The following is a 23,193-nucleotide window of genomic DNA, read 5'->3' as shown; positions in this document are numbered from 1 at the left end:
CTTTTCTCCTGGCCCAGCAGCTTCTAGTTCCCCCCGGCTGCAGGGACTTATTGCCTTATGCTTGAAATGAAAAGGCCAACTCTGAAGTGTGAGGACTGGGCGGTCCTGAGAGCAGGGGTCTGGAAGTACAGTAGTCAGCACACACACTGTGCTCTCCTAATGGCTTGGCCTTCCTTCAGTCCCGAGAACCCATCCTCAAGGTCGGTGTGAAGTTTGTGTGCAAGCCTGGTGACCCCTCACTAGCTCGCTGGGCTGGTGGGATCGAGAGGTCTTCAGTATTGCACAGGTATGAAATGTCCACAAGTTTGTTTTTTTTTTTTTTTTTTTTTTTTTGTCCAGTCCTGGGCCTTGGACTCAGGGCCTGAGCACTGTCCCTGGCTTCTTCCCGCTCAAGGCTAGCACTCTGCCACTTGAGCCACAGCGCCGCTTCTGGCCGTTTTCTGTATATGTGGTGCTGGGGAATCGAACCTAGGGCCTCGTGTATCCGAGGCAGGCACTCTTGCCACTAGGCTATATCTCCAGCCCCTCACAAGTTTTAAAAAACTAAAATCACAGTTGCTCTTGGGGCCGGGCTGGCACCGGTTCCTCCTTCCCAGTCTCAGCAGGACGTGGCTGCTGGGCTCCTGTGGAGCTCTGTGACTGCCGAGTGAGGGGGCAGAGGCGTCAGCACTGAGGCAGGGAATGTGCAGTAGGTGCCCTGCAAGTCAGGGCCCATTGTCTGTCTGCAAGTGGTCTCTACACGAGGAGCCTGCAGCCTCCCCCTGGCAGGAGGGAGGCTGGGGGTTGGGCGTGGAAGGCAGGATTTCAGATTGGTACTGCAGGAGCTGGCCCATGAAGCCGAAGTTGGGGGAGATCACACACTCCTCCTCTGCTTCATGTAGTCGAAGGCTTCCTTCAGGCGGAACTGCTTGGTCTTCATGAGGTAAGCCATGCAGATGGTGGGGGACCGCGAGATGCCAGCCTCACCATGGACCAGGACTTTGCCTCCTTTTTCCCTGACACAGTCAATGAAGTCTGTTGCTTCTTCAAAGTGAGAGCTAATGTCAGCCATGTGTTGTCCTCCACAGGGATCCATGTGTAGTGCAGGTGGGTTGTGCAGGCCTCGGAGGTCCGATGGGAGACATTCAGCAGGGCTGTGATATGCAGGTTGGCGAGGAACTCGCACTTGGATGCATGGTAGGCACTTCCAAGATAGAGGAAGGGAAGGATTTCAACAGGGCCACCTGGTCATAAGCTGGCCGGTAGCTGAGGCTGAGTGCTGGCTTTCCACACTGGCCAATGAGGGCTCTTTCACTCTCGATTTTCTCTTGTGAGATAGGGTATTCTGGGTAGAAGGTCTCATATCCTCCTTTGAGGAAGTGGACTTGCGGGCCAGCCGGCAGGCAGGCAGGCCAGCAGCAAGGTGAGCACCACGCGCGTGGCACTCTCCTCGCGAAGCTTCTAGTACTGTGCATTTCTTCAAGAGAATACTGATTCTTCCGATAAAAGCTATTTTTACAAGCTAATTAGATACATAAAAAAGAGCTCACAATAGAATACCTAAGATTCGTTTATTCTTAAATGAACCTAAATTTTGCCTGCCATGGTGGTACATGCCTGTAATCTTGCCCTTAGGAGATTAAGGTAAGAAAATCAAAAGCTTGAAGTCAGATGAGGCTACTTTAAGACAATGTCTCAAACAAACAAAACAAACAAATAGGTCAGGCACAGTTAGTCCTGTAACTCAACTATTTAGGAGACTGAGATTGAAAGGATCACAGTTAAAGGCAACAATGGGTAAAATGTGAGCTGCACATCATCTCAACAACCAATCCAGGCATAGTGGTACACACCTTTAATCTCAGCTTTGCAGGTGAGCATGATTTTGGTTTGAAGCTATCCTCACACAAAAATGCTACACAATAGCTAAAAAAGCAAAAAAGGGCTGGGAGTGTGGCTCAAGTGGTAGAACAACTGCCAAATAAGTCCAAGTCCCTAAAGTTCAAACCCCAGTAACATAAAAAAAATTTTGCAAACCCCAAAATTTCTATGAAACTATAAGAAACTATAAGAAACATGAAACGTTAATCAAACTATAAGAAACATGATTAAGTTAATCTGTTAAGACCTTATGTCTGTTTCCTTCTATTTAAACTTTCAATTCTACTTTGTTACAGTACAAAAGGACTCTTGTGCTTATGTTTCCCTACATTGTTGAAGAAAAGCAAATATTTATATTGAACTTTGTTCTGTCACACAGGCTCAAGTAGAAACATTTTAGCTAATTCATCAACATCAGTCTCCACTGGACTAGATTTCAACCCAATGCTTCCTAGGATACATCTTGTTAGCAACCATCACTTCAAAGCAAGAAGACGGCAAAACACACTGAGCATTTTAAGCTTAAGTCTAGCAGTTTAGGAAAAATCTGTAAATACACAAGTGTGAGGATATCCAAACTACAGTTTTCCCTAATTACCTCTGTAAATAAATTTTCAGAGGAAGTACTAATGGTTTTCCTGGCTAGGAAAGAATCACATGAAATTAATGTGCTCCCTGAAGCAATCTAACAAAAATTGTATCATTACTTTGAATAAAGGTCATAAACATATTATGCATGCAACAATACTATGCTTGATGAACTAAAGTCTTGAAAGGACTTAAAACACTCCAAGAGCTAAACACCCCAAAAATATATTAAAGTTCATCTATAACACAGTAATTTAAAATGAGAAAACCATACCTGTTGCCAAGTCAGATTTCTTTTTTCCCACAGAATTATCTTTCAAAAAAGGAGTTGCTATGTATTGAAATCCTAGCACAGGTCCTTGTGTTACAGAGCATACAAGGAATGGCAAATGTGCCACACTGGAAGAGCCTAAGTCAATAGGACCTACAAATGTAGGTTGCAACCTAGACAATATACTTTAAATAAAAGGCCCCTAATTCAATGGATAGGATTATTCTCAAAAAGCTACTTCCCAGTTTTCACCATTGCACTATTGTTAGGTAAGTTGACAACATACAGGCAGTGGAGCAGAGAATATACATAAATTTTTTTGAAAGACTAACTTTGAAATTAAGGGCTAGGAGATAACTCAGTGACAAAGTGCTTGTTTAGCAAATGCAACATCCTGGGTGGATCCCCAGTACCAAACAAGAAAAGACAAAAAAAAATTCAAGATTTAAAAAAAATTAATGCCAATTTGTGACTAAATACTACCTGGACTAAAAAATAAATACAAACTGACAGGATTTTCTTCAAGTATTGTCTGCCAGCTATCCAATTCTCCAATGAGAGAACAACAAATGTTATGTTGTCTCTAGAGATGTCTTATAGCATGCAAGCAAATATATACACAGTGTATGAGTATTATTTCTTCCCAGAAACAGATCCCAGTCATAGAGTTATGCTAAGTACATATGAAAGGTGCTGCTACAGGCATTATTTCTGCAATACAGTTTATTATGCCAAAAATTGAACCCAATACATATAAACTAAAAAGCTAAAACTTGAATTCAAATATTTGGCTAAACATACTATGCAGATGTCTAAGTAGGACAATACAGCAAAGCTAAGTGGAGTTTGGGTCAGAAAAACAAATACCACTCAAAAATTACTATTAAAAAACTATGTAGCTTTTTCATAATAAAATAAATATATTTCTTAAAACAAAACCAAATTCCTACTCTCTGAGTCTTCAATATGAGAGAAAGGAACCTCAGCAGTACAGGCGTGGACAGTATGATCAAACACTATGTAAGGAAAGCAATGAGTCCATCTGCCTGTGCGGAGGCAGACACAACAATGGCTTCCACTCATCCTCTCTTCCACATCCTCCCCTTCTCAGTGTGACTTTGCAGTTCCTCTCACTGGTTCAAGCCTCAGCCAGTCTGTGACCCACGGATGGAAGAGGAAGCTCCCACAAGCCAGCATGAACCAGGCCGGAAAAGCAGTGGCACTGTCCTTCTGCCCTTTTTCACCCGAGCTATCATGACTAGAACTCATTCCCCACCTGAATGACAGGACAGTCAAAGCAACTGTCATGGCTAAAGCTGGCACACTGCTCAGCTGCCTAGCACATCACAGGCAGATTGGTCCAAGCTATAGATTTCAATCCTTTGTGATACAGCATCTATATAAAAATGTATAACTGATACAACACATTTAACTGCCAACTGATTAGTAACTCTGATGTGTCATCAGAAATTATTTTAATTACAATATTTTCATATACATAATACATGTTTTGTATTAACATTGCTTAAAATTTAATACTTATGTTATATAAATCCTTTATTGAGTACACATTAAACTCTTTATGCTGAACTCTTTAGAGTAATATTAAGTCACTTCTTTCTTTTTTTACCTTAAGTTCTTAAATGTGACTGAATCTATTTTGAGCTTCCTCATTTTATCAGTCTGATCTCAAATTACTTATTACTATCTTAAGATAAATTCTAACACCTCATAAAACACTGTACTAGATCTTGCTAAATTATATACCATATAATTTACATTTTACCATTTTACCATAATAATTTTACATTTTTGTTTAAAAGCATTGTCATTATTTTTCTATTATAAAGAAAAGATTTGGATGATAAAATAAGAATCTAGCCATTAAGTATACAGACATTCTGATGTGTGTGAAGTCCTCACACTGAAATAAATGTACAGGTTGATATAACACAGAGCCTAAAAGAAACGAGAGTTCAGGCACCAGTGGAACCAGTGACAGTGACTGGCACAGTAACCCCTTCTGTACGTTCTGTGTGCAGAGACTTACCCACAGAATTTGGGGCACTACTTCACTCTTCCATAAGGAAATATAATTTGATAATATCCAAATCCATCAGGTCTTTTAACTGCCTGGGGTACAAAATACAAAGCACATACTACACATGTTAAGTACAATGTTGCTTTGCCAAATGCCCCATTGGTGTGTTATTGCATTAAAGTATTAGCAGCTATGAAAGTGAGGATGCATAACTTGAGAACATTTGGGCAAGAAAAGAGTTCTCCATGACTAAAACAAGAGGGCAAATGACTTCATCTTCATTTGTTAAGTGATCTCATTATGACAACTAGCTGACCAGCTAGCTTCCAAAGCCACCAACAGCAACTTACAAAGTGATAGCTGTTACTTTTCAAACAACTAAATGTTGATTTCATTTTAAATGTCATCTTCAAAAGAATTAATGATTTAAGAATCAAAGCACAACTTAGGAGTAAGAATTGCTCTAAGGAGAATACAATGAAAAGCCTATGACGTGTTCAAAAGAAAAGGATAAAGAACACTGGACTGCAGGATCACTGGACAACAGAATTACTTAGGAGCACATTAATGCCTTGCTAAGTCATTAAGAAACAAGAGAGTCAACAAAAAAAATGGGTATTCTGGCCTCAAGCAACATAAAAATCACTTAACTGAGAGGTATGATGTAGAATTTATCAACTAACTTCTTTTTATAATAAATATTTGAGTGTTTCTGAAAAGCTTAAAAATAATTCATGAACTCTGAAATTCCCAGATTTCGAGTACAAGAAAAACAACTATCATTTGATTAAAGCAATGTTTAATTCTCCATTAAAACTTACTGTTTTAACTTACTGTTAAGAAGTTTTAAAATAGAAAAGATAAAACAAAAACCACTGATTAAACTGAATTACAGTATTTCAACACAATGGAATACTGTGTGATCATTAACCACTACTTTACAGAGACCATTTATAGACAATGTAAAATATTCATGGTATTTAATGAAAAAGCTGAGATAAACCATTTAAGCTGCATTCATGTATTTAAAAATACACACTCAATACATTCCACTGTCTTTATCAGTGTTCATACTCCATTATACACCACAGACACACCTTTACTATAGCTTAAGAACCAGGGAGATCAATGAATGAAAAATTGAAATAAAGGATACAGTGGTTCTGTGGCACATGATTCTCAATACAGGAAATATATAAATAAGCAAAGCTATCTTTAGCTATTGTGTCTAATAAGTAAAGTTGCTTAAAATAACCATGGTTACAAGAAAACATACAATAATAGAGACTGTCAGCTGTTATTGAAAGCCATTTTATTTGTACATACATGTGTGTATGATAATGATATGTATGTACATATAAAATGATATATATGTATGATTATGGCATGTATGCATGTAATCATATTACATATGTCATGCATTATATCATTTAATACACTAAAGAAATGAAATTCAGATCAAAACATGGTCCATTCACCCTTTAAAATAAATTATATAAAGCTGGTTAATCTTTCTGCTAAGCAGTAATCATTATGATTAAAAAAATAAAACTTAAAAGTCTAGTTAATGTTAGTGAATCCTCAGAAAACTAATTTAGGTTCAGTGGTGGATATAATGAATGTTTCTAGGGACTAGGTAATACCAAATTAAAATATACCATTTTCCAATCAGAATGAAATTCAAATATAGCCCCCCCCAACAAAAAACAGATCAATAAGATTACTGTTGAATATTCTAATTTTGGACATTTAACCCAGTGAATTCTATAAGAAGAAAGATTTCTTTGGATGAGTGACATAAATGTTAACATTTTATTAGCAATTATAATCAAGTAAGGGATAAAATACAAGATTTATAATTTAGGGACTCTAGAATTATTTATTTGAATTCCAGCCTCATTTCTAAGGGATTTTTAGGTTAGTTTTTTTTTACTATACAATACAAAAATTACATTGTAAGCATATACTTGTAGTAAAAGTTCATTAGCTGATTCAGTTCAACAGACGGTTATTAGGTGCCACCAATATATTTCACATGACAATAAAATATTTTTAAAAGATTATGTGAATACTTGAAGAATTCTCTGTTAATATGTAAGTAGCAATCATCGTTACAAATCATTCATGTTGTTCAGATAGTCACTGGTCTGCACAGTGGCGGCAAGAATGGGCAAACTTGGGAACAGGCAAGATGCCTATTTTTTACATCAAGTTTTAGTGGAATACAGGCACATCCGTTTGTTGTTTCCAGACTACAGTGGCAGTACAGCCCACAAAATCAAAATTATTTATTACCTACCTCTTTATACAAAAAGTACCAGCTGTCAACCATTGGTAAAATTTTAAGTTAAGACTTTACATATAAAAATACAGGCTTCATCCTATAAATATGTTCCTTGAAAACGGGTAGTGTTATTTTATCTTTCTGATATTATCAGGCTTTAGTAGTAATTATTTTTTTCTTTACTGTCAAAGTGAAGTACAGAGGGGTTACAGTTTCATATGTAAGGCAGTGAGTACATTTCTTATTCAACTTGTTACCTCCTCCCTTATTTTTCCCCCACTTCCCCCTCCCCTCTTCCCTTCCCCCCGGCCCCCCATGAGTTGTACAGTTGGTTTACACCAAATGGTTTTGTAAGTATTGCTTTTGGAATGGTTTGTCTTTTCATCCTTTGTCTCTTGATTTTGGTATTCCCTTTCCCTTCCCTAGTTCTAATACACATATATACAATATCTAGGATACTAAGATCAGATACAGTGATAGCAGGGGTAAAATCACTTCATGTGAATAAACTGTTAAAATAATGTACCAATAGCATATGCTTGCATTAGTCTTCTAAAATGTTTTGCCTAAGGGCCTGACTTGATGATGAATGCTGGCAATTCCAGATACTCAGGAAGCAGAGATAACAGCACACAAGTACAATGATGGCCTGGTCCAAAGCTCCTAACTACAAACTAAAACCAAAAGAACTGGAGATGTGGTTCAAGTGGTAGAATCCTTTCCTAGCAAGCAAAAGGCTTTCAGTTCATCATCAGTACTGCCAAAATATAAAATAAAATAAAAACAAAAATATTCAGCCTTGAGTTGCCATAATACAAACCTAAAATTTTGATAGCTGGAATTTTCAGAATTATTTTGTCATCTTCAACTTTGATTTTCCATATATATACATGAGAGTTATTATTTTCTTTGATCAAAATTAACTATAAAGAATAAAGCCATAAACTAAAACCTAGTAACTTGCTAAGTACGGCCTAAGCAATCTAATTCCTTCATTTTCAAAAATGTACTATTTATAACAAATAAATTTTCCCAAATATTTATTTGGGAATCAATTTCAGATCAAATTCCTGTGCTGTTTTAACACAAAATGCTTTTAGAATTCATTAAGTTGAAAAGTAGTCAAATGAATGCCAGTATACTCTTTAGATTCACCAATTAACATTTAGACACATTTATGTATATTTGTTCAGTTTTATAACAGTAATGTATCAATGTATTTTACAGAACAAGGATATTTTTCTATATGCATGTATTAGTACCATCACAACTAGCTTCAACCTAATATACGACATGTAAAAATATGTTCTCTGTTCTCTCTATTAACTGTTCTCTTATGATGTAGGAACACAATTTCCCAGTCGTCCTGTCTGAACTATTCAGCAATGGAGGGATATTGTAGCAGCAATTATCTCTCTAGATTATTTTCCTATGAAGTTGATTAGAATGAAACTATAATCTTATCTTAGATGGTTAGGTGTATTATAAATATATCCTTAAAAAACATTAATCATCAAAAGCCTATGACTAGCCAGGATTCAAGGAGTTAAATTTTAATATAGTTATCATTAATAATTGCCTAAATATAATGGATAATTATATGAATAATTATAAAGTACCTAAGTATAATATTTGATAAAAAGAAAAATATGTAAAAGTCTAAATAGTGTGTACAAGTCATTGAAACAGATAGTTTTGAAGATCTAAGATTCCTTTTTTAAAGCCTACACTTTTAATTATCGTTTTAAATTCTACAATTTAAAATTAATCAAGCTTTAGTCATGACATAAAGGGATAACTTGCAAACCATGCCTATGTATTTAAATTTTTACTTCCCCAATACTTTTGCATTTTATGTAAAATTTCAAGCTTCTGCTAAAATGTAAAACACTTTAAACGATGATCTATTATTCCACCAAATATATTTTTGAGTAACAATAAACTTCTCTTAATGAAAATATGAATTTTTTTATCTTCTATGAAGCAGTTTTTCACTACTAAAATATCTGAGAAATTGAGACTACCAATGGGAATACTATCGATTTTATAAAAACAAAAAGATCAGAATTCTAGTGCTTCATTTTCAATATAAATTCTACATTGTTAATTATACCTGAACTTGCATAAATTATACACAAGGCTTAATAGAGACCTAAATCCACAATTGCCTTTTCTGAAACCAATGAAAAATCTATATGCAGCCATGAAACTGGCATGCAAATAAAAGAACTGTCAAGACACGTATTCCTAAAAATAAGCCTACAATAACTATTTTAGAGACTGTGTGTGGTCTCACCCATATATTTTGGCAAGATGCACTTTCTCCAACCACAGTCAAGATTCATCCAGAAGCAGTGGCACTGGAGAGCCTCTGTCTCACCTGTCAAAGTTGAAGAACGTTGTTCCAAAGACCACCATGAGTCCATGGAGAAAAGCCACAGTGCTACAGCTGTTACTGATAAGCAATTGCTGGGGAGAGGGGCGGGGCTGGGACCCAACTCCAAATAATTAAGTCATCCTTAACAAAGATACAATGATACTCACATTAAAATGAGATGACAATAGCCACTTTTGAAGTAAAACATTGCCCATATATATTTGAATAGTGGGGGATTCTTTCCTAAGTAATGCAAATTTGTGGTCCTACTGAAACAATTCCTCTGTATTATTTACAAACTCAACTGTACTGTTTCCTTATTTAAGCTTTAAACAACTTCCTTCATAAAACCTGAATTATCATCTAAATTACCAAGGTGGTAAGTTCATCACAATTGCTTCAGTCTGACAGCAAGAGCACCTGAGATTAAGATTTATAAAGGGAAGCTCTAAATATGTTAAAATCTGATTTTTTTTTAAAGACACCTTAATATCTCTAACCACATCATAAAGGTAGCTCTCATTCCTGCTTCAGACTCACTTCCTAAAGCATATGGTCTGGAGAATCTGCAGGTAGATTAACATAAAGAACAAGAGAAACAATCACTTGAAAAGAAACATGCCTTAGTGAACAATCCAAGCTCCTCCTCCAACCCCCTCAACCTCCAATGAAGCAATAACAGACAATTTAAAGCATAAAGAAATACACCTGGCTATACAGAATTTAATCACAATGAGAATCTCACCTTAAATCCTTTTTTGCCTTGTAGATAACACTATTCTCTAGTTCCTTAGTACTGAAATGATACAAATGAAAAAGGGCTGTCCTTGTGTCTTTTCCCAGGTTGGGGAGATCCAAAAGGTTCTCACTATAGATAATTTCACCTAAAGCCAACTCCCATAAAACAAAGGCAATGTTACTTGGTGCCCCAAATGTATCAGGATGCCCCACAGTTTCATTTATTCAGTTCTCCAAGTATAAGGTTCTAAAAAGATTAGTTTCACTTTTCCCTAGACATTCACTGGCAAAGCTGGAATATGATTTTTCTTTGGTTTTGTCAGTAGCATGTTTGATATAAATTTTATTAAGTGGCAGTGTACGTAACACTGAACTGTGGGTAGTAGTTTCCTGCTTTAGTCTAGCCACATCCTCAGCTGCCATCTGAGCATGTTTCCCATATTTTCTGCAAGATATCGCCTTTTTTATTTATTCCTAAAAAGTGACAGCATTAGGAGATGAATTGTTCCAATAATCATAAGAAACAAAAAACATTTATACAGCTTATATTAAACAAGTATGGGTCTATGAACTTCAAAGAACAATTCAAAAACAAAAACAAAGCAATCATAATTAAAAGAACTAGTGTCATGTGGAACAATGCATTAAAGTAAAATAACATAAAGGAATGTGTCCAAGAAAAAGGATAAGTTAAAAGAAAGAAAACCTCTGCAACCAGATACCCATACTCCAGCAAATGAGGTATATCAGGAAATAACAATTTCCAATGAATGTTAAATTTCAAATCTACCTGATGTTCATCAGTTAAGATTAATACCAAAATTTGGTACCAGAATTTTAAGAATCTACTTTGAGACTATATTTTAAGAAAATATCAAAACATGGAAAGAGAAACAAACACAACAAGAATTAAAAAAAAAACTAGGAAGAAGGAGAGAAGGTAAGACAAGGGGAAAAGAGAAGAGAGAGAAGAAAAAGAAAGAGGTTACAATGATCTAGTATTTTCTCTTGGGGCACCTGATTTCTACATATCACACAGAAAAATATAACTGCTAAAAAATATCCAAATAAAGTTATTCAAATAACCATGGAAATGTTTGGGGTTTTAACATGATCTAAGTAAGGCAAAAAAAAAAAAAGTAAAAGTTCTCATTACAAAAATTATAGAATACCCTGAATTCACACATAGATGAATGCATGCACATAAAAATACCCACTAAAATAAGGAAGTGTTATTGATACCTCATGATTTGAATTTGAAGTACAAAACTACACGTTTTATTAAAGAAAAAATGTTAGTTATTAATGTAAGGCCCAATAGATTTTTAAATCTATATATCAAATCTTAAAGAAAAACTGTCAAAAAGTAAACTATCAAATACTAAATTAAAATAATCAACAAAGTTCCCTGCTAAATCTTTATAATCACAATACCTTAAGCTAAACTGAACATCTACAGTTTATAAAATTTTCATAAACCTACTTGTTTTCAATTAAGAGAATGGAAAAGCAGCAAAGAAGTCTAAAACAGTCCCTTTAAAAAGTATAGAAATGGGCACCGTGTTGATAAAACTGCTGTATTAAAATATCTTTGTGAAAATAAAGACTAATTCAAAGGATAACAATAAGTATAAGTAGAATATTTACACATTATATTGTGATATTCTAAACACCTTGCTATTTTAAGTTTTGACCAACTTTGACAAACTACTAAACATAAATAGGAAATAAAGATGTTAACTCTTCAATTTTTTTCAAGATGATTCCCAATTCAAAGCTGTACTTTATTCTGTGGCATCAAGTTACATAAGGTAGAGTAGACCTAAATGAGTTGTTTATTCCAACAAGTATTAACATATCCCCCATATGATAAAGTTTTAAGTGTTTTTTTTTTAAATCTATGTTTTCCATTTCAGTATGATGTAAGTCTACAATCAAGAACTTTATTTGCAATGACTTTACCCATGAGGCTCTCTACCACAGGTAGGAAGCTATTTCTAATGAAACACAGTCAGCATCAAATGGATTACTGTTGTTTTGAAATTTCTACCTCAAAGTGGTATTTGCTCCAAAATGGATATATTTTCAATATGGGAGTAGTGGGATATTATATGCATAATGGACACATGAATTTCAAAACACATGATTTCTCTGTCATTCTCCTGCCAGACTTGATGGCCCTCACACAGGACAGAAAGCACATGTTCAGAAATAGGGTATTAATAGCGATTCTAACCTAGAGGTTACATGACATGTCAGAAGGTTATCTGCAAAAAAAAAAGAAGCACTTAAAAGACAAATGAGATGTTAAAAATTACTCAAATTAATTTCAGGTTAATTTGGAAAACCAAAGTAGGGATAATAAATAAAGTTCTTTTAAGAGAATATTCAGCAAAACGTGGGGATCGAAAAATGTGTCAGAGAATCCTGATGAAGAAACTACAAGATCATTCAAAAGTAAAAAAAACATTTGCTTACCCTACTACAGCAGCTACCTAAATATTTTCAACTGCTAGATTGCTATTATGTGCGCATATGAAACCATGTTTAGAAATTCCACAAGTTATATGGACAAAAATCTTCCTTTTATTTGCATTGGACAAGAGATTAAGATCACAGTATCACACTTTATTTATGAAAGAATATAGCTGAGTAACTTTTCTCCCCTTGACATTGGATTAAATCTATATTAAATGAACATTTTTTCAGTATAAAACTTGCTCATTTGCACAGTAAAGCATGATAAAGATATTTTTAAAATAAAACGCCAAAATGTGCTAGCTTTTAATCACTAAACATTTATTCTGAAAAGGGTCTGGACATTTGAATAATAAAGGATTTGAATCATTCCCATGTCCTCCCATTGTATTTTGGGAAAATCAGTTTTTTGTAAAGAATGTTATGAACATGTCTGGATAGTTTTCTTCAGCTATTATGAACCAAAAACCGACAATAAACTGTGCTCAAATGAAAATACAGGAGGACATTTTAGTTGTAACACACTGAGCACCCTCTTACCCCACCCCATACCCCAGATAATCTTTTGTAATTCACTGTCTCCGCCTACCCTCTCAGTCATCTATTTCACGCCACTCCTAGTTATTATCACGCTATGAGGAAGTCTAACATGCAAATTCAGTGTGGCATGGATAAATGGCAAAAATGCCTAGAAAATTGGTCTGTTCTCCTTCATAATTTTTGTTGAAAAATATCCCCACCGCTCTCATCTGATGAAAACAGGAAGCCCTATTCATAAATACAAAATTCACTGCCTATGATATATAATCATCTTAATAAGAAAATGAGTTCTATACATACATGTCCAAGGGAGCAAAAAGAAGAGATAGTTTCCCAAAGATGTTTTCAATTTTCTTTTGAATCAGAATTAGCAAATGGAGACGACTAACATACTCTGTCTGTGTGCAATATTCCTTACTACACACAGCATTTTGTAATTTATTTCAAAGCTTTCATTATAAACAACAAAAAAAAATACAGCTTCTGTTAACCCACTCCATTCTGGGCTCATAAAGTCTAAGGCTGGGCAACCTAAGGTACAATTTAAGTATGTTACTTTATATATGTATAAAATTTGGAATCAAAAGTTCTATTAATGTCTGAACAGAATACTTAAAGAATTATACAAAATGGATATTTTCTTAAATGATAAACATATAATTATATAAAGAAAACTAAGATTCTTCATCAAAAAATAGTTTATAACTCTTAGCATTTTTAGGCTCTTTAAAATAGTCACAAGAAAAAGGAAGACATGACATAAATGATTCTGATTACATTTAATCTTTATTATAAGTCACTAATACTGAAAGTAAGCTAGGAAGATATGATTTAATATTTGTAAAGGAACCCCCAGACTAACACTTTCATGACAGCCAATTACAGTCAAGCCCAGCAAGCAGTTTGCAAGAAGACCTTTAAAAAGGTAAACCTTTTACAATGAGTTACAGATTCACAAGTTTAAGAAGACAAGAAAAAGAAAAACAGAAGGAAGCCAGCCACCCTAGCAAATATGAAGCAGACCCCAGAATGTGATACAATCCAAAGATGTAAATTATTGTAAATCATCACTGTTGTTCAGAATTTCACACAGTCTCTTGAGCCAATTTTGCTCACTCTTCCACAGACATAATAAGGATGGGGGGGGGGGGAGAAGAAAAGAAAAAAGAAAGGGCAAAAGCAGGGGAAGTGGTAGAAAGAAAAGCCTTTAGCTGCAGAGGTCTGCTTTTTAAATGTTCAACCTTACAGGAGTTCGGGCTCTTTCAGCATTTTGTATTCTATCCAAATCCTCATGAGTCACAAAAATTAAAAAGCTATATCCTTCTGCATGCCAGGAAAGGCCTTACCACAAGCCTTTTGTGGGGGGGGGGGGAGGGAGAGAGAGAGGAGAAAAGAGGAGGGGGAAGAGGAGAGAGAGAGAGGAGAGAGAGAGAGAGGAGATAGGAGAAACAGGAGTGAAAGTAGATAGGAGAGAGAAGAGTGAGGAAAGAGAGAGAATAGGAGAGAGGGGGGAGAGAGAGGAGAAAGAAGAGAAGACAGGAGAGAGAGGAGACAGGCAGGAGAGAGGGGAGAGGAGAGAGCAGCAGAGAGAGGAGTAGGGGGAAGAGCAGAGAGGAGGAAAGAAAGGAGAGAGGAGAAAGAGGAGAGAGAGGAGAGGAGAGAGGAGAGAGAGAAAGCAAGGGGAAAGCCACAGTGGAGGCAGTCCCACTTTACTTTGAGGACTGTGAGGTCACAAACCACATGATTCTGTCTCTCCAGTAATAGTGCTTGCAAAAAAAAGGAGTTTTAAAGCTTTTGCTTTTTTGGATTGTGTGAATGCTTCATTCGCCTCACAAACAACCACAGAACCACAAGTGCGGTGCAAACTTTCTCCAGGAGGACAGCAAGAAGTCTCTGGTTTTTAAATGGTTAATCTCCGCAGGTCACTACCAGCCACCGAGACCAACAGAGTCAGTGAGTGCCCTTTAACCACAGCCTATGCAGTAATAGTAGGTCCTTCAAATATTTGCTCATTCTCTTTTTGTTTTGTTTCCTTGCTTTGCACATGTTACCAGCTACATAATTTCTTGACAGAAAAAAATAAATATAAAGTCTATGTACTCCAGGCATACTGTAAAACTAAAACAAGGTTTGGGTATGGTTTGTATTTTCAGTTTAAGGCTGCAAGCAGTATTTACAACAGAGTGTACAAGTTCTATCTGGAAAAGGAGGGACTATGGCATCAAACAGCCTCTTCAGCACAGTGACACCATGCCAGCAAAACTTCTTCTGGGGTAAGTGTTATCATATTTTAAAATCCTATAAGATATCAACCTGCAAAACATAAAGGTGTGATTCTTGATAAGCTGCTAGTTTGTCCAGATAAGAAGTATAGTGAAATGCATAAGAATAATGCTATTTTGTTGCACCAAAAAATGAAAAATGAAATTGTTGCAAATATTTGTGCCTGGCATCTGTAACTTTAACTCTTGGAGTAATGACATGAAATAGACAAAATTAAATGATCTTATGGTAATCAAAATCAGAGGAACTGAAATGAGAATGTTAAAACAGTAAAAGTTCAATATTATCTAACCTTCACTTGAATAAAATCAGATGCTAAATTAACTGAATTTATTATAAATTATTGACTCGGCAGCTCTCAATATTTGAGCAAAGTTCAAAAAGGAAGCAATTTTACAAAATAACAGACCACAAAATTATCGTTAACATTATGGCCTCCCCTGTGCGATACAGAAATAACCCTGGAGGAAAGCTAACATTTTAACCAGTTCAACTAAAAGAAATCTACTTGTAATTTTTAACTACATCATAAGATATCTACGTTCTTGTTTCTAAACAACTTGATATAACTGAAACACATATTCAACTAGACTAAAATCATTCTAAGTATATCATGGCCATTTTGAAAAGCTCTTCAGAGTTACCCAGGATATTTAAGTTTAAAAGTCTTTTAAAACATACACACAGATGTATTTTTCTAAATAATTATAATGTTACATCTATACACTATAATAACTTGTAAAACCTATGATAGATTCAGGAAACACTGAAACATCTAAGAGTCTTTTAATCACTTTCTTGGACCTACCAAAATGAATACTGTTTTTAATCTCGAGGAAAATAAAACTCCAAAAGGATACCCTGGATTATTTTAAAAAGCCATACTTATTAAATCATGCTGGACTTCAATAAAACAGAACATAATACAGTCCTTTAATATTTAATTCCAAGTTAAGTTAGATGCAGGCTTATAAATGATCTTAGTTCATCAGCCGGCAGGGTACTAGAGTAAAATATCCAAACACTTACAAGATTCGCTTTATGATGTCCAACATGTTCCCACTATGAGGCAGATTTAATTGTTTTCTTTCTTCCTTTAAAATAAATCTTTTTGCTACATCTACCAATATTAACTTTGCTATGCCATTTTCAACTAGCGATTAGAGTCTGCTTACTCCTACTTCACACATTTAACTGGCCACTACTGGAGAGAGGATCAGTGTGAGTTTAGGTCAAAGAGAACTAATTAAACCTGAAGAGAGGGGAAAGAGTTTCTCTTCTAGAGTAAGGAAATGTACTTCATATTTCACAAAATGTAAAATTGCTGTAATGACTCCCTCAATAGCTGTAAATGGGTCCCTTCACAGTTACAATACACACAACATAATAGTCACTGATTATAAAAAAAATTTAATAGTGGATATTAAGCATTACTCAAATTTTCTGTATTTAGGAAGCAGAAAATAAGTCCATCTTGACTGCATTATAACCCATATTGTAATTATAGCTTACACAGAACGCTATTACCTCTCAAGAGATGAGAAAAAAATGTTAATGCTATTGTTATATGGAGGGATTAGTTAAAACAGGCATATCAAACAGTTAAGAAAACTTCAGCATTAGAAATAAAGCTGTCACTAAGAATGTGAAGAAATGTTCCCTATTACAAGGGGTTTTATACTTACACATTTTTAAGAACTACTCTACATTAAAATTTCTAAAACCTGATCAAGTTTCTATGAAATACATAAAAGTAAACTGAATGAAGATCACCTCCTGTTATATGTAATATTTTTAACACTGCAACCAATTCATCTTCTGTAAATTTCGTTCTTTCTTTTCTCCCTCCTCCAAATAGTACTTGAGAGCCAGGACAGATGGATACAGGTGGATACTGGATTTTCAGTGTAGGTTACCATTGCAATGCAATGCATACATCTCCCCATTCCATAATCTATGTGAAGTCTACAACCTCACTTCAGCCTTTAAAATCTTATAGCATCACTATTATAACAACGTAATGAATGTCTTAAGAATATGCCCCAGTTTTATGATAGTTAAAAAAAAACAAGTGAGGTAAAGGACAAAGGACATATTGAATGATTATCTCATCTCAACTCTAATGAGTGAAAGATGTGTCAGTATGTGAGTATGTGAATGTGTGTGTATGTGTGAGAGAGAGACACAGAGAGAAAGCCAGTGAGAGTCTAAATGTCCTTGATCTCTCAGCACTTTTACCAAGAACTTTCAAAATCTGTTCATTATTTATTATAAATAAAGCTTGTTGGAAAACAGTAGATTGACTCATCAACTATTTACAATTAAGAACTTGTGAAAAATTATCAGCTGACTGACTAAATTTCTACATAAAATCTTCATAAATGACCAAAGTTTTCACTGATAAGACAGATGTGTGACCAGTGATTTCCAAAACAATATTTGTGGTCTGTATCATGACAGTTTTGTCTCTCAAACAAGAAGAGCTAAATTCCATAATCCAGGGAGAACTCAAGACCTAACATGGAAGACTAATAATATATCTTAGAAGCTAAAAACATGAGGGCATGCAATTCCCAAAAGATATTATTATATAATAAGTAATTCTGATTTTACATGAAATATGGTTAATGATTCTACTTTCAACGTTTAATAATGTTTTGTGATATAAATGATTAAAAAGAAATTCCAGGAAAAGATCTTAATAGTTCATATGAACCTCTAAATTACAAGAAGGGCATGAAATATACATGATTTCATTATGATACATTTTAGTTCTTTTAATAAAAAAATTAATCTATTCAATTACACCCTTCAAGCTAATCACTGATAGTCTGACTTGTTTAAATCAGTCATGCTAAAGTTGAATTCAGCAAGATAGAAATGTTCCAGTTTGTTAAAAGAACACTGAAGTATTTGATGGTTAAATAAACTGCAGGGGGGGAAGCTAACTCATTGAAGGCACTAAGATTTTATCAAACACACAGAATTAATCTTTATTGAATAGAACCATTCACAAATCAAATCGCACTGTACTTCAATAGTTTCAAGCAGCGCTAATCAATTACAAACCTTTTCTAGTACTTCAAAACTCATGTGCTTTCAATTTTACACACTGGTGGTCCTCAAGTACTATATTGGGGCAGAGTTAAGACATTCTGTATCACAACTTTTTTTTCAAAAAATATTCATCTAGAGGCCATTTTTTTCCTCTCAAAAGCTGTTCACATGAAAATGTGGTAATATTTTTATACTGTAGTTCTTTGTTAAAGTAAAAAGGTTAAAGGTTACCTAAATACCTCAACTATATTACACACACACACACACACACACACACGGAAAAGGTAAGTATTCATACAAAAATCTAATGGGACTGGATTATTTATATTTGCATTTCCTATGATTAATGATGCACCCGTGCATACTTGAAAATAGGCAAAACAGGGTAACATCTCAAAACAGGGTAACATCTCAAATTGCTCTCCAAAGCATAAAATGCTAACTTTCAGTGCTGCTTTAAAATTTATCCAAAATACTAAGCTATGACAATCCTAAGTCAACGCAAAAGTTAATCAGAAACATTAAGAATGTAAATGCTATGACCAAAAGTCTTTAGAGACATTTGATGTAAGTTTTACCAAAACAAGACAGTGTCACTTTAAAAAAATATAGCTCAATACACAAATAACATCAATCCAATGTGAAAAGAATATTTCCTGAAAAATCTGAAATTGCAACTGTGACCATACATAACTTTTTTCTAGTCATTTACCGAGACAAACATATTATAACAGGAATTAGAAAATCTAATACAAATTTAGTCAAAGACTTCCTAATAGGTTATCTTAATGCAATTTTTCTCCTAAACCAATGCGTGCTATATAATTTCCACCCAGATTAAAAAAAGAAAACTGTCACTATGCTCGCATGCTTAAGATAATAATAAACTCTAATGTCTGAATTTTCTAAATGTAAAAATATCCTAATGGTCTCAAGTATATAGAAAATTTTCATCATTAATAAGGTTAATATTTTAAAACACATCTTTAGAAGAGGAATTCTCACACAATATCTCACATCTTAATACAATCTCTTGTAATTTTGAAAAGACTATGGCATTCACTGGAGGTGTTTTGATTAATGGGTTACAAATGAAAAAAAATGAGGAAACTCAATACTTTATTCAAAGGGAGTTTCCTTACAAATTTTAACCACAGTTAACCACAAGCTGTTGTCCATTCAACAGAAAATACACATAAAACAACCATACATTTCCACTTAACTTTTTAAGACCTATATAGCAACTGAGGGCAAATATTTCTTTACTCTACTGTATACATCTCTACCTTATGTAGAATACTTAGGAATTTCCTCCTCATAGTACTACTGAAGGCATAGCATACAAGGATTGGAACACTAATGAATAGATGTAAGAAACACCCTATAAAACATTTTAAGTTCTTGTTGCTATTGTTAAATGGAATTAAGACTAAAGCCTAGCTTTTCATAAACATGTTTTCTCCTACTAATAAATTAAAACTGTATCACTTAACATAACGCATTAACCTCAAATAAAATGTGCTATGGAATTAAAAAAGGTTCTTAAAAGGCTAGCTGCTACATAAGTATTTAATACTTAAAATGAAAATAACAGTGTTATTCATGTATTTCCCATAAATATTCTATATTGTTATTAATACCCAAAGCTTCGGTGTATAGGGGCTGGGGTGGAGCTCAGTGATAAAGCCTAACATGCAGAAGGCCTGGGGTTCTATACCCTGAATCACCTCTCCCCCCAAATCGGATACATGTTCAGGACCAAAAATAGTGAATGTGATTCTGAGCTAAACAAAATACGATAAATACTGGTTTACTTTCATTAAATAGTTTTTATCTTTTAAATCTACCATCCATAAGTAAAGGAATTCGTCAGCACATAGACATATAAAGTGAACACAATTTTATATAATGCTTAAGCTACGGAAAAATTACTATACTGATGTTAAAAATTTTACCGAGTTAATATTATTCCTCAAATATTTAAAATTATACTGACAGCTGATGCAAAGACTTTGTCATCTCCACTATTTATACCGCCATTTCTCTTAAAACTGACTGCGAGTTAGATTAGATTAGTGACAATAACAGGGCTAGTCTAAATATCCTGTACAAGGCAAATGATTTTTACTACCAAGTCAACTAAATTAACTGTATTATACTTTTCAGTATATTATTGTTGTCTACTAGAATCATTATACCATCAACTATAAACATATATTTACATAAAAGTTCAAGCCTAAAGCCCAAGAACTTAAATATACACTTATAGGTACTCCTAAAATTACATGAATCTTGAGTGTGCCAAGCCATTATTTATGTATTTCTTATGGTCACACATCTCACAACGAACTTTATTTTGTGGTTCAGCAAAAGCAAAAAAATAAAGGGAAAATGCTAGCCAAAGACAAGTAACAATCACCAATAAAACTTTAGGAGTATATGTAGGTACAGTCTTTCTTTGTAAAAACTAGAACAATTATGTGGTATTCCACAAAACTTTGTATGGATATTGACATATTTTTACACAGAAACAAAATTCTTGCCACATATATTCAACTTAAGTTTCTTCTAGCTATCAATCTTGCTTGAAAGTTTTTATATAGTATATACATATTTATGATTGAATGTCATGACCATATAATAAAAAAATAAATTTTAAATCATTTAACTGAAGTAGTAATTATACCTGCTTGAAAATAATTTTTATACATATACTGCTCAAGAAATATTAATCTGTAAAACTAAGAGGTTTGGCATCTATTAAGAATCTAAAGATTAGAATAATCAATAATACACTTATAAAATGCAAGGGCATTATTTTCTAGTTAGAAACTTCAATGCCAAATAAAACTGACATCAGTAAAACTAATCATTACAGTTTCCAAAGCCAAAGCTAAGCAGAAATGGCCTGCTAAGAGATGCACTGTTTATGGACATTACCTCACAGAAGAACTCTTAGAGGTAAACAAATGTAAGCTCATTGTCTATGTAACCTGGGTAGACAACTGAAATACTGGATTCTTACCTTTTCATATTTTTAAAAATAATAATTACTATTAACTTCTTAAATTTCTTTACCGCTCTCCTCAGGTTAAGACTGAAAATTTCTAAGTGAGAAGGTAGCATTGTTTCTGCTAGATAATTTTAAATTGTTTAAATGAATCTAACCATGGTGAACATACTTTGGAACTGAACACAGAATATCATATTGGTCTTATTTTATTATGTAGTAAAACACTACATTCTATGATTTGCTATATCATTATAACTTGGTCCTAGAGAACAGATGCATGAGTGTGAAGAAGGTGAAAGGTGTAGAGTAGTAGTGATACCTTCATTAAAAGGTATTTTATGTAAGAACAGGTAGGAGAAAAATAATTTTTGGAGAAAAATGAATTATTTCATAAACTCTCAGATTACAGACATATGCAGCAACAGTAGTAATTGTAGAAAGAACATCAAGTGGTAGAACCCTTGCCTTAGATCCTCAAGGTTCTGGGTTCCCTCCCCAGTATTGCAAAAAAAAAGAAGAGGGAAGAAAAGAGTAAGTCAACATTTCATTGTAAGGGACTCAATTAAAAATAAAAAAAGACATGAGCAGTCTATGAGCAAACTCCCTCCAAAAGGGTGCACACTAACATTAGGTAATGACTAATTATAAGATAATTCATTAAAATTAACCTTCACCCCATAAAATCTTCTAGGTAATGAAGCTTTTTTTTTTTTTTTTTTTTTTTTTTTTGGCTAGTCCTGGGCCTTGGACTCAGGGCCTGAGCACTGTCCCTGGCTTCTTCCCGCTCAAGGCTAGCACTCTGCCACTTGAGCCACAGCGCCGCTTCTGGCCGTTTTCTGTATATGTGGTGCTGGGGAATCGAACCTAGGGCCTCATGTATCCGAGGCAGGCACTCTTGCCACTAGGCAATATCCCCAGCCCCGGTAATGAAGCTTTTGACAAATTGCAAAAAATTACCCCTGCTGTTACAAATACAAAGATCAGTACCAAAATGAAAATACTTAAGAGAACAATACTTATAATCTTACTGGAGTACATTTGTAGAGCAATGCAAACATGAAATTTAATGTAATCTAACCTCTGATTAATAGTCCAACTTTCTCTCCATAGCAGAAACAGTTTTTCATATTCTTGTAAATTCCAATATTCACATAGAATTCTTTATATTCTCCCACTTCAAACTAAATGTGTATAAATACACTCACATTCTGTTTCTTTCTCCATAATTTAGAAGAAAACCCTGCATTCTATAAACATTCACATTTTAAAATTGTTATCACTTAAGCTACATAGAAACAGTAACTAGTGTTACGAAAACTTAATTCTAATTCAATAGGAGAGATTAAAAGTGCATTCCTTTATAACATGCACTAGCATATTACAAAATATTTAGAAAAAAGCATGCAGTGACTAAATTACTAATTCATAAATATCTAGAAAACATAACAGCATAATTGTATGCTGATTACTGTAAAGTTTACTTTTATTTTCATAAAACTTCTGAATTGATCAATATACATGTAAATATTTTTAAAAGCTAAATATATGGCTAAAATGCTGTTATTTATTATTAAATGGTTAAATCTCACATATAAATAAAAATTTCTTGCTGAAATATACTCAAACAACATTCTTGGCTATGAAATTAAATCATGTGTAGAAT

The 23,193-nt window shown here is 34.2% G+C and overlaps 2 protein-coding genes, 1 long non-coding RNA gene and 1 pseudogene across 4 annotated transcripts in view; 2 read left to right on the top strand and 2 right to left on the bottom strand.

Moving 5' to 3' along the window:
• The window catches only part of Supt3h (SPT3 homolog, SAGA and STAGA complex component), a 241,970-nt gene that overhangs the window by 192,668 nt on the left and 26,109 nt on the right, over positions 1-23,193 (bottom strand). The window contains exon 1 of one of the 2 annotated variants that reach the window (XM_048347679.1): positions 16,490-17,970. The exons of the other annotated variant lie outside the window; for it this stretch is intronic. Coding sequence (XP_048203636.1) covers positions 16,490-16,515 — 26 coding nt within the window. The 5' untranslated portion in view covers positions 16,516-17,970. Of the gene's footprint in view, positions 1-16,489; positions 17,971-23,193 lie in introns of those variants that run through there. 2 annotated transcript variants of the gene reach the window in all.
• On the bottom strand, positions 548-1,820 carry LOC125352371 (annotated as a pseudogene).
• Positions 2,174-3,652, top strand: LOC125352527. The gene is made up of 2 exons (XR_007211178.1): positions 2,174-2,462; positions 2,507-3,652. It is a non-coding gene; the product is annotated as an uncharacterized LOC125352527 (long non-coding RNA).
• Runx2 (RUNX family transcription factor 2) overlaps positions 14,994-23,193 on the top strand; it is a 172,694-nt gene continuing 164,494 nt past the window's right edge. Inside the window, 1 exon segment of the mRNA XM_048347677.1 lies at positions 14,994-15,450. Within this exon segment, the coding sequence (XP_048203634.1) occupies positions 15,393-15,450 (58 nt within the window). The 5' untranslated portion in view covers positions 14,994-15,392.

The sequence above is a fragment of the Perognathus longimembris genome, chromosome 6 (genome assembly GCF_023159225.1).
Source record: "Perognathus longimembris pacificus isolate PPM17 chromosome 6, ASM2315922v1, whole genome shotgun sequence".
NCBI lineage: Eukaryota > Metazoa > Chordata > Mammalia > Rodentia > Heteromyidae > Perognathus > Perognathus longimembris.
The sequence above is the reverse complement of the archived record's forward strand: the minus strand, read 5'-3'. Positions and strand labels throughout refer to the sequence as shown.